This window comes from Anas acuta, chromosome 9, assembly GCF_963932015.1.
Source record: "Anas acuta chromosome 9, bAnaAcu1.1, whole genome shotgun sequence".
NCBI lineage: Eukaryota > Metazoa > Chordata > Aves > Anseriformes > Anatidae > Anas > Anas acuta.
Window position 1 is genome coordinate 14,912,354 of NC_088987.1, and position 11,489 is coordinate 14,923,842.

The window sequence follows — 11,489 nt, forward strand, 5'->3', positions numbered from 1 at the left end:
AGCAGGACTGCAGCCAGTGGAAGGTATTCAGTCTTTGCCTGTGAAAAGTTCAGGAGAGAGCATGAGGAAAAAAAGTTTTTTTTTTCTTTCTCTTTTAATTATTTCACTGTTCATTAGAAATCTAGCATGAATCACACACATCAAGAGCTGCAGCATTCCCACATAGCTGCACTCTCCCCACCTTCAACTTGCAAACTAAGGGATGTTTCTAACAAGCTGTAATTACCAAGCTCTGCTTGTAGCGTATCCAACCGCTTTGGGAAGGCAGGGGAAGTATTTGGCTGAGAAGAACAGTGCATTTGGCCCTCTGTATTTAGCCCTTGATGGGCTATAGAATACACTTCTTGACAATTTTCACAGCACCTACGCTTAACAAGTGAGTAACACATGGGAGCAGTGAGAGAAAGCATTTATTAAGACAAAGTTAATAGCAATTTTTCTCTTTGGGATACACACAACTAAATGCCTACAACAGCTGACCCATTAAACAGATGTTACCATTTTCTCCTGCTCCTTTGTTTACTGCAGTGTGAAAAAATGCAATTGACAATGACCGTCTAAGTACTTTGATTACTCCTCAGTTAGTTGGTGCTTCTCTAGTCTTGTATGCAAAATAATGAGAAACATATTTCTACTGGATCCAATTCAAGCTAATTGTGACACGGTTTAACAGGGAAATTAAAGCACCAAAATAGTTGCAAATGCAAGGAGCTCAGCCAGTTGCATCTCTGTTACTGCTCAGCATCCTCATTTAGCATTGCAGATTTCCCTGCTAGCGTGAATTTATTCCTCCGACCTCAACTATGTCAGGTCAGTCGTGCACTAATATTATCCCCAAATCTATTGAAATCAGTTTCACTTAAGTTCAGGACACAAATTGCCAACCTTGAAATAGCAGCTGCAGCGAACACCACAAGCTGCTGAAAATAGAGCACCAGGCCAATTACATCATGAGTGCTTGTGTGAGAACACAGCAAACTCCCTGCCGTTGCTGAGGGTGCAGCAGGGGTCATTGTTCAATCCACCATCGATGGATTTAACTGGACTCATATTTCAAATGCTGAGGAATGATTCTTCACTGCAAATTTGTCAATGTTTCCGTGGCTACGATTCTGGCAACGGATAAACAGATATGGAACTACTCTGATCAGCAACTAATACTCTCCTGGAGCCTTTGATCTCTGTGCACGTGAGCCAGTTCACCTTCTCTCCATGCTCAATGGTTAGCTTTGGTAAAATTTTAGCATGGTCATTTGAAGCTGCTTTGTTGAGCTTTCCATCTTTTCTGGCTGGTGCTTGGGCCTTCCTTCTATGGAGGGATTTGGCTGGGCTTTTCTGCTGCTTTCCCACATCACCGCTGACATCCCAGAGCAAGACTTTCCCATCGTTTCCTCCAGTCAACAACCGGTATGTTTCTGGCATGAAGAGGACCTGTGATACTCCTAAGCTGTGACCTTTAAACTCCAGCTCACGTTCAAACTTGACACCAGTGACTCTGAATATCCTAACTTTACCATCTTGAGCTCCGCAGCCAAAGATGTTGCCGCATGATGCGACAGACAGGGAATGTGCAAGAGGAGGGTTGAAGAGCTGGCCAGCTGACTGCGGATTGTCTTCTGTTTCACACTCCTGAAGGTTTGTGGTCCACAGGGGGCGAGCTTTCTGCAGGTTCCACAGCATAACCTTGGGGGGGAAAAAAAAAATCTGTTTTACATCAAAGGACACAAGATGTAACATCAGATTCTTAGGTAGAATCAGATCCTTTTGCTAACAGCAAAAGGAACCACTAATTCTTGCTCTGGCAGAGCAAGGACTACGTATGAGTGCAAGAGACACAAGATCTGTTGTGAGAAGTGGTTGATCTTCACCTGTCAAATAAGACAAATCTCCACGGCACAGTCTGCAAGCCATCACAGTGCCTTGCAGTTCCCAGCAGAGTCAATGACTCAGGCCTTTAGAGCATGAGATGGATGAAAAAGCTGTTCTAAAAGCTTTTCCATTCATCTCGGCAGTAGTAATCATGATATACTGCACCTCTTAATTATTTAAAAGGCAGGACACGAGCAGTGAATGAAAAGAGAGCTTTATGAGTCTGAATTTTAGTTCCGTCCCTGCTGCACAACTGTTCTAAAACAATCGCTTTCTCACTCTCATGTGTTTGAGAAATGGAATAGCAAAAGGTAAACAATAGTTCAGATCCTCCATTTTAAACATCTCTCTCTGTACTTTTTATATCAAATCAGTAGACCTGGTTTGTCCCATTACGTTATTAAAGAAGAGCATGCAATTCCTGCTAAGGTAGGGGCAGGTGGTGGTTTTAAACTTGCTTTTGAAATGCCACCCTGCCTTCAAGCTGCTTATGAAGCAAAAACCCTTCCTTCAAATGCTTCTGCCTCACAGCAATTCAGGTGCTATAGATCTAAATGGCACCTGTTAAAAATTATTCTCTTGTTACTTCTATAGTATGAATTGATGATGATTACTTGCAAGGCCAGCAGATATCAAAGCCCAAGTCAGTCTAGTTCAGTCCCGATATGCTGTTTGCTTATCTCGAGTCCAAAACATATTGTTTCCTTCATCTGGAATCCAAAACATCTTGCTTTTCCCTTTTCTGTTTCAGCAGTCCCTGCTGCTGCTGCATGAAAACTACTTGGCTACCAGTGAAAGGGAAAACTTGTCCGTGATGACTGCACAGAGCAGAGTAAGTCAGAGGGGCTGGGTCTTAATGCTTCACCCAAACACTCCCGTTCTCATCACAGACAGCATTGCAACAGCTTTATGCATTTAACAAGTAGTGGCAAGTTTTATGCAAACTAAGTATTTTCTGTCCTCATGGCATTTTCCCCATTTCTGTGGCACTACTGAAAAAAACCCGCCAGTGACCTAATTTTCAGTTCTCATCAGCTGCTGAGTTTGACACACGAACCCAGAAAATGTTTCCATACTCATGGAGCTGGTGACTTGTCTAAAGACATGCTGCAACTCAGCACTTCAGAATCCTGCAGCTCAGCTTCTCTTTGTGAAGTGACAGACCTCACAGCCAGCCCTGAAGCAGAAAAATACACTTTTCACTGCAGAAGAACACTAACAAACGTCTAAACCTAAAAACTTTCACCTAAAAACTCATTTGCTGAGCTACACTAAAACATACACAGAGTCACAACAAATAACCAGTTTGCTCTCACAAAAAATAGTATGAAAAGGGTTACAATTACGATAAAAGGGTTCCAGCCATAGGCTTGTGATTCTGTGTTTTAGGCATATGAAATTAAGCAAGCAGTTTAAGGTGCTGAGTGCATTTCCTACTCTCAGACTGATACTTCAGTACCCCTGAAAAGAAGTTTCTCAAATACTTCATTTAAAATCTTTTCAATTGACAAAATTTTGATTTTTTTTTTAAATCTGTCAGTCAAAAAATCTGGCAGACCTCTATCAAACAACTTTTTTTTTTTTTTTTCTTTACAAACAGTGACTTTAAAAACGAAAAAAGGTTTTAAGAACATGTGGTGCATGATCCTGTCAAAGAAAACTTGCCCCAAGTGCCACTAGAACCACAGAAACCTCTGTAGAGAGGAGTTTTAATCTCAGGCTGAAACAGGAAGGTGATCAGCTCTCAACCACTGGAAAGACGCTACCAAAAACCATCTATCTTGCATGGTCAGCTTTGGCAATGTAATTCAAGACTCTGCTAATTCCTCAGCATGGTTTGTTCTAAGGATGCTTCAGCAAAGGACAAAGTTTTACTCTGCCCCATCAAGCGGAAAGGCAAAGAACATTCAGTGCTCCCAAGAGGTTACTGCAAAGAAGGGATGACTATAAAAACAGCTCATCCTCACAGCAGATATTTATCCCTCTGCATTTAAGCATTCCTGCTAGCATCCTGTCTGCTTCAGGCATTTTGTTTTCCTAGCCATCCCCATTTTGTCTGCAGCCACAGCTGGTCACCAGGGCCAACTCCTGCTCCACCACACAGAAAGCTGAGGCGCAGCCACCGCTCGGCCTCCCTACCCTCAGCCCATGGCACGCAAATCACCTGCATGTCCAGTCCGCACGAGACCAGGCTCTGCGGCCTCTGAGGCCGAAAGGCGACGGAGGAGCAGATGTTTGAGTGCCTGAGGGCCCGGCAGGCCTTCTTGCTCGCCACATCCACCACCTTTATCGCCCCGGAGTCGTCCGCCGCGGCCAAGAAGCCGCCGGCCTCGTCCAGCGCCAGGCAGTTGATCTCCTCCTCGTTCACCTGCAAGCGCTCCACGGGCTCGCCGAGGGCCCTGGCGTCCAGCAGCAGCAGGGCTGCCCCGTGGGCGGCGTACAGGCGGCTGGGGCAGCGCGGGCAGAAAGCCACCGCTCCCACATCGTCCTCGGGGGGCAACCGCAGCCTCCCCACCGGGCTCCCCCCCTCACCACCACCGCCACCGTCCCACAGCGCCAGCTCGCCCCGCTCGCCTCCCGAGGCCACCAGCCCCTCGCGGCTGGCCCCGAGGCACAGCACGGCTCCGCTGTGCCCTCCTGCCCAGCGAGCCGCCATCCCTGAGGGAACGGGAACAGGAACGGGGACAGCGGAGCGGCGGCCCCCAGCCCTGCTGCCGCCTCCCGGCCTCCCCGGGGCGGCTCCGTCCCCTCCCTCCGCATGCGCGGCGGGGCTGGGCCGGGGCGGGCGGCCCGCGGCTGTGATGGCGGCGCCGGCCGCGCGCGCCCCCTCGCCCTGAGGCCTCGGGCGGGCGGGCGGAGCGCTGGGGACGGGCCCCGCCGCCGCCACCGCCGCCGCCTGAGGGAGGCCGAGCGGCCCCCAGCCGCCCCTCAGCCGCTCCGCGCCCCCTGCCCGCGCCCCGCCGCCGCCGCCCTCGCCTGAAGGGGGGGGCGGCCGAGCCGGTGCGCGGCCGGGGAGGGTGGGGGGTGATGGCGGCGGGTCCCGGGGGAGCGGCGGCGGCTTCGTCGTCGTCGTCGTCGTCGTCGGTAGCGGCGGCGGCGGCGGGCGGGGGAGCCGGGTGGCGGCTGCCGGGGAGGGTGCTGGAGCTGGTGTTCTCCTACCTGGAGCTGCGGGAGCTGCGGAGCTGCGCGCTGGTGTGCAAGCTGTGGCACCGCGTCCTGCACGGCGACGAGAACAGCGAGGTGTGGCGCAGCCTGGCCGCCCGCTGCCTGGCGGAGGAGGCGCTGCGCACCGACATCCTCTGCAACGTGCCCACCTACAAGGGCAAGGTGAGCACCGGGCACCGCCACGGCCTCCCCCGGGCACCCCGACAGCCGCTGGGGATGAGCCCGTGGTGGGGGGTGGGTGGGAAGCAGCGGGGGTCTCAGCTCACCTCACCCTGCCCTAGGTCCGTGCCTTCCACCACGCCTTCAGCACCAACGACTGCTCCAGGAACGTCTACATCAAGAAGAACGGCTTCACGCTGCACCGCAACCCCATCGCCCAGAGCACCGACGGGGCCAGGACCAAGATCGGCTTCAGCGAGGGCCGCCACGCCTGGGAGGTGTGGTGGGAGGGCCCGCTGGGCACCGTGGCCGTCATCGGCATCGCCACGAAGCGGGCGGCCATGCAGTGCCAGGGCTACGTGGCCCTGCTGGGGAGCGACGACCAGAGCTGGGGCTGGAACCTGGTGGACAATAACTTGCTGCACAACGGGGAGGTCAACGGCAGCTTCCCGCAGTGCAACAACGCGCCGAAATACCAGGTGAGCGGGGCTTGGCGCTGGCCTGCGGGGCCAGCTTCCCTGGTGCCTCACAGCTTGCTGAATGGGGCCTGCGTGCCCATCCGAGCATCTCTTTGCCATCCCTGCAGAAGGTAGGCAGCTTTGCCTCATGAGGCTTCTTCTCCTTAGTTTGTCTTTTTACCCCTTCCTTACATTGCACCTGTTCAGCCTGCCCAGTCCTCTGTCACCTCCCTGCTTCTATCTCAAATATCAGGCGAGGCCCGTGCATCGTGGGTGGTGCTTTAACACCACGTTGCTTTTTAAAGCAAAAGCTGACGAGGCTGTTTTAGCTCTCTGGAGTAAGGCTTGGCCCCGTGGTGAGGTGGCTGCGTGCAATAGGTGTTTCACCCTTTTGTGAGCTGAGGCTGGTGCTCAGGTAGGAGCCTTCCTGCAAAACCCCGCAGTGGCACTGCGTGCTGTGTGCTGGCTCTCTGGCTGCCTTCCCGTAGCTGACGTCCTTCAGCTGGGCTATGAAGTCCAGATAATTTCAGGTTATTAAAGAGTGCATCCTACCTGTTTGTCTGCCTAGAAGTGTTTGCCCTTGTTCCTCTGGCTGCTTGCACAGCCACATTTTGACTGCTGGATTTCCTCACGCTGCAACTTAAGCTGCGTGCAGTGAAATCCCCATCTGGTAACATCATGGGTTGGTATGAATAACGCCTTGCGTGTCACTTGTGCATGAAGATCTAACAGTTACCTTATATTTATAAATTTTGCATAAAAGTTCACTGCCAAGCAGTTAATTCTGTCTGGAAGCTATACCTGCCATTTTTGCTATTAGTAACTGAAAATAATGTAATTAAAGACAGTTAGATTTCATGTTTCCTGACATGTGCATTGGCTCAGCACTTGCCAGGCCTGCCCGTTTGCAGACTTCCTGCTGTCCCTGACTAGGCCTTTCTGCAGCAACAGGGTGAGGAAGGGTTTGAAAGCCAAGAAGACTCTCGTGGGGACTCAAGGGTGAATGGTGCTTGCAGTCACTGCTTTCTTCTTAAAAATTGTTGAGCGCTCAAACTGGTGATCCTTTAAAGTATTTTATGCTTGGTAAGAAACGGGCAGTGATCTGCGTGTGGAAAATATACTTAAAGGTAATAGAAATTCGTTAGAGTCAGTTCGAAGAAAAAAATGTCTTGTCTGGAAGCAATCCCCAGCATTGCGGTTGGCTGGCAGGGATAAGAAGTTTGTGCTATATCATGCTGTGTTTGCTGCTGGTGCCTGCGACTTGTGTTTATAGTTGGAAATAGTAAGTACTAGATAAATGCAGGGAGCATTGTGTACACCCTGCTCCAAGACTCTTCTTGCATTCGGTGTTGATTTTGCTTGTCTGTGTATATCTTTTTGAGATTTTTCATGCTTACTTTGCCCAGACTTTGCACTGAAACTTCTTTCTGCCTTGGTCAGGGAACATCTGTGACAGTACTTGGGCAATCAGGAGTGTGTTCTGGTATGCTTCGTCTGTGGCAGTCACCTTTTTAAAACATGTTCATTGACTTTAAAATTGCTCTTTGCAGACCTTACAGGTCAGTGGTAACAAGCAGATACAGAATACAGGTCACTTTGAGCAGAGGCCAACAATTCCCAGATTTCTGTGGTATTTTGAAGCAGAAACCGCACCGTATGCCTGCTGACAGTGCTGTCGCAAGGTTCAGGTGTGAAGGATTACGTTGATTACCTTGTGGGTGTTGAGATACAATCTGCCCACTTGGAGACAGGCAGAAGAGGTATTTGGGATCTTAACACATACAAGAGAAATTGAGAAATTCCTGTCGTAAAAACGTGGTAATGAGAAAAAGGAAAGCCTTGCTTTAATCTGATCTGCTGTAATACATGTGGGTTTTGCTTCATTTTTGTGTCTCCATTTGAGTATGTTGACTGTTCTTTTTTTTTTTTTTTTTCTCCCTCCTCTCCTACCTCTGTTTCCAGATAGGTGAAAGGATTCGAGTTATCCTGGACATGGAAGACAAAACGTTAGCATTTGAGAGGGGCTATGAGTTCTTGGGAGTTGCGTTCAGAGGACTGCCAAAAGTTTGCCTGTATCCGGCAGTGTCTGCTGTGTACGGTAACACAGAAGTGACTTTGGTCTACCTGGGAAAACCTTTGGATGGATGACATGGATTGTTTCGTTGGGACGTCAAGATGTGGATGACTGGGAGGAGAAATCTGCATGTTGGTTAGAGGGAAACGTGTATTAAAAAAAAAAAAAAGTGTGGGTGTGTGTCCAAGAACCATCAAGGAAACCGTACAGAATTTTGAAACGGAGGACCAGCCATACTTCAGGAATTGTGTTACATTTCCTCTTTCTACCAGGCCAGAAAAATCCTCAGGGTTGCAGTTGGTTGAGTGGGAAGCTGACACATGCATGTTGCAACAGATTTCATTGCTAAGATGGCAGTGCGTGACCTCAAATATTTAACGAAGGATTTGATATAAAACTGCTTGAGGAAATTAACCTGAGATTTGTAAGTAGCGTGTTTTGTGAAAGACTCCCATTTTAAAACTGCTTGTTCCTTTCCTTCCCTCCTTTGGGCCGACATGGGTACCAGAGGAGAGCAAGTCTGGTTGGGTTTTATTTACAGTTTTTAACATACTGAGAAGCATGGTCTGTCTGGACTGCCCTTCTCCAGTATAACGATATAAAATGTGTGCAGCTATTTTTAAGTGTATTTTAAGAATTGTATATATAGACCATGTTGAAAAGAACAGTTAAAACAAAAGAAAGGGTTTGCTTTATTCTAACTGGAATATCATTTCTTAAAGGGAAAAACAAACAAACAAACAAACCACTACATGGCATCAGAAAAACCTTGGACAGGTGTATAACATTCATGTAAATGTACTTCTGTTGTATTGTAAAGCATTTTGGGATGCTCTTGTGGAGTACGGTGCTACATTGGCTCATTTTCTGTGTAGCTGAAAGCTTCTGTAGCTTTAACGATAGTTTTGTTCTCTGTAGGAAATGCAAAAAGTGTGCCCTGGAAGTTTTGTTTTGCCAGAATTCACGGTCCACCTTTAAGAAAGGAAGCTGCAACACAGTGCTGAGCTTGTCTTTCTTTCGAGGTCAAAAAATACAAGCTTTTGAAAGCGTTCTTACGCTTTCCAATCACTGTAGTGAAATATTTCCAAAGAATGAGGAGGCAGCGTTCAGCTTCTTAGTCGATCTTAGTTTCAATTTAAATGGCTTTTCAAGGCTTTACGACTTCACCTTTATTTAATTATAAAATCCCTCAGTACCCAAGTATTCACTTGCCAGTTTTCAGTCAGGACTGGCAGAATTCTCGCCTCCGTTTGATGGGGATTCTGGATTGGGTTCAATGTTTGTGCTTTTTACTTTGCACTGTTTTTCTGAAATCCTCTTACAAAACCGCCTGGTGTGTCACTGCTCTGGCACGTGCAGGCTGAAGAGGCTGTGCAGCTTAGGGGCACGGGAAGGAGCTGCTTTCTGGGGACACTGAGGTGGAAAGGTCTGTAGAGAGCTGCAGAAGGGCTCCTTTTAAAATAGGGACTGAAGCCGGTGAGCCCTCTGGTTGTCTCTCGGCTCTCATTTCTCCTTCATTGGTGTTTCCCAAAGCTTCGCAGAGCGAATTGGACTGTTCTGGAGTTGTTGCTGGTGTGCTGTTCAGAGAGGGTGGAGGAAATCTTTATACAGCCTCTTTCTGCTTTATTTGCATTGGAGAATGTGAATTGCTTGACCTCGGACACTGACAATTCTCTGAGCCAGGGGGGGATTTCTCTTAGGCTGTGCTCGTTTACCCCCCAGTACTCAAGTGCTGTGAGGGAAGTGGCACGAGCAGGTGACTGAGGTGCCCAGCCTGCTGCTGCAGAGCTCTCCTGGGAGTGCTTTTTACACAGTAGTTAACTGTGCACTGGAACAGAGGATACACATTATTACCATTTAAAAGGATTTAAAAGTATTTATTTGTTTTATGTGTTGTTTATTGCTTAAAGGCAATGTTGAGGTCAGTTCCTCTTGGCTGTGTTAAAGAAACGAAATATGCAGTGAGAAATGATGCTGAAATGGTACTGAGAGCAACTGAATAAATGGAGAGAGACTGGCACGAAGTGAGTACCTGTGGGAAAAGTCAGTTACAAACTTTGTACTGGACTGTAGGGAACTTGTCTAAATAGCAGAACCATGTGGCATGAGGTAGGGAAAAAAGGAAACACAACCCTGTCCCGTTTCTGAAAGGAACATCTTCACTGAGGTGTGAACGTGTGGGCGCAGTCTTGAAAAATGTGACCGCTGCGCTGGCTCACGAATCCAATTAGATGTAAGTAAACCCTGAGAACTTCAGAGGAGTTTCATTCACAAATTACGATTGATTTCCATTCTTCAGACTGCGTCTTGCCCTATAAATAATTTCCCTCTAAATTAGAAATGGTGAAAGTTGAACATTCCTTAAGGGTGGGTTTGGGGGGACTCACTTATGTAAGACTATAACTTATTCCTGGAGACCAATGCTGGCTGTACAAAATATTAAAATAAACTCTGCTATAATTCAGAAGGGTATATCTGTGTGTATTGTTGTAACGACATCTGTGGGGTGCTGATAGGAAAAAACGGAGTAGCAGTTTGGTGTGTCCAAACAAAAAGTCTTATCGTCGGGAAGATGACGGCGCTGGGACGCTGTGATCTGCTGCATGAAGAGACAGCTGGCTGGTGGTTACGAGGACCTGAAGACTCGGTAGTTTAATAGCTGTGCTCGTGAAATTACATCCTCTGAGGCGGGGATGCTGGCGCGTGGCAGCATGGGAAAAGGCTTTCCTAGCAGCTGGAGGTCTCCTGACGCAAATTACCGAGCAGCAGAGGAGGTATTGTGCTCGCCGCCGAGGCTGCACTGCCCTGCTGCTGAACAGAGGTGACCTCCTTCCGAGAATAGCAGCTCAGCCTCTCTTTCTGTAGCTTTCAGTATGGAAGTGCAGGATTTCTTGGTACTTGCAGGAAAAAGTAAGGATTCCGGGTTGAATTCTACTCCACAGCAACAGCATCCAAGATGAGCAGTGGTAGTTAATGAAAGTAGGTTTTGATGGACTTTCTCTCCCCATTATTATTCAGATTATTAAAATTAAACACCGCAGAGCGTTTTGCTCTGTCAGGGATGTGTTTGCTCACTGTCAGCGTTTTGCAGGTCTTAAACATGGGCCATCACTGGGAGCAAGTGTGATAGTGCGAACACCATGGAGCAATACTTAAACTTCATTGATTGTTCTGCTGTTAGCTGGTGTTACACAGGTGTGCTTGCTTGAAGGTAATTTTCAACGTTTTGCTCACCACCCTTAAAAATTACTAAGAGAGAGGCAGCAGACCCAGATGTGCACAACTGAAGGTACTTGTGCTACCCAGACCCAATTTAACTCCTCTCCCTCGTTATTTCTGAATAGCCTTTGTTAAGCTGGGTGTGTGTTACAAATACATCTGTGTATTTGGCTGATGACCTACAGTTGAGACTTTTGACTAACCAGGCAGCTATTTGCTTGCAGCTCTTCTCACTTGGTAAATCATTTTGAGACCGACTTTATTCATCTTTATACTTTGAGCTGGAGTGCTTACAAGAAAGCAGATGGTGAGCTTGCCCTTGGGGGAAAAAAAGAGGCACCCCCTGCTGCCACCTTCATGGTGGTTCACGCTGGTGGGACAGCAGGATTGCCAGCCCCTCCTGTGTTGTCTATGTCTCGAGCAGCTTTGAGTACCAAACGAATCACGCAGCTGGAGCAGCGATTTCTGACGTGGACATGGACAATCAGCGAGGTCCTACAGCGTGCCCAAGCCCATTCTGCATTGCTGGGAAGCCGGGAGACACC

The 11,489-nt window shown here is 48.3% G+C and overlaps 2 protein-coding genes across 3 annotated transcripts; one reads left to right on the forward strand and one right to left on the reverse strand.

The window, feature by feature from the left end:
- Positions 1–392: 392 nt before the first annotated feature.
- On the reverse strand, positions 393–5,160 carry WDR53 (WD repeat domain 53). 2 transcript variants are annotated; one of them, XM_068692930.1, is made up of 2 exons: positions 5,029–5,160; positions 393–1,683 (listed from the first exon to the last, which is right to left on the reverse strand). In XM_068692930.1, exon 2 carries the CDS (start codon positions 1,678–1,680, stop codon positions 1,105–1,107), a length of 576 nt encoding a protein of 191 aa, XP_068549031.1. In that variant the 5' UTR covers positions 1,681–1,683; positions 5,029–5,160; the 3' UTR covers positions 393–1,104. The 2 variants fall into 2 exon arrangements, with proteins under 2 accessions (XP_068549031.1, XP_068549030.1); XM_068692929.1 differs by lacking the exon at positions 5,029–5,160 and adding an exon at positions 4,034–4,658.
- Positions 4,661–10,192, forward strand: FBXO45 (F-box protein 45). The gene is made up of 3 exons (XM_068692931.1): positions 4,661–5,196; positions 5,316–5,672; positions 7,614–10,192. Exons 1-3 carry the CDS (start codon positions 4,897–4,899, stop codon positions 7,797–7,799), a joined length of 843 nt encoding a protein of 280 aa, XP_068549032.1. The 5' UTR covers positions 4,661–4,896; the 3' UTR covers positions 7,800–10,192.
- Positions 10,193–11,489: the final 1,297 nt, after the last annotated feature.

Excerpts from the sequence above, each read along its gene's own strand:
- WDR53 (XM_068692929.1), bottom strand. The coding sequence starts at position 4,525 with ATGGCGGCTCGCTGGGCAGGAGGGCACAGCGGAGCCGTGCTGTGCCTC. Across the intron at positions 1,684-4,033 it reads CGTGCGGACTGGACATGCAG|GTTATGCTGTGGAACCTGCA; the intron begins GTGATTTGCGTG and ends TTCCCCCCCAAG.
- FBXO45 (XM_068692931.1), top strand. The coding sequence starts at position 4,897 with ATGGCGGCGGGTCCCGGGGGAGCGGCGGCGGCTTCGTCGTCGTCGTCG. Across the intron at positions 5,197-5,315 it reads TGCCCACCTACAAGGGCAAG|GTCCGTGCCTTCCACCACGC; the intron begins GTGAGCACCGGG and ends ACCCTGCCCTAG. Across the intron at positions 5,673-7,613 it reads ACAACGCGCCGAAATACCAG|ATAGGTGAAAGGATTCGAGT; the intron begins GTGAGCGGGGCT and ends CTCTGTTTCCAG.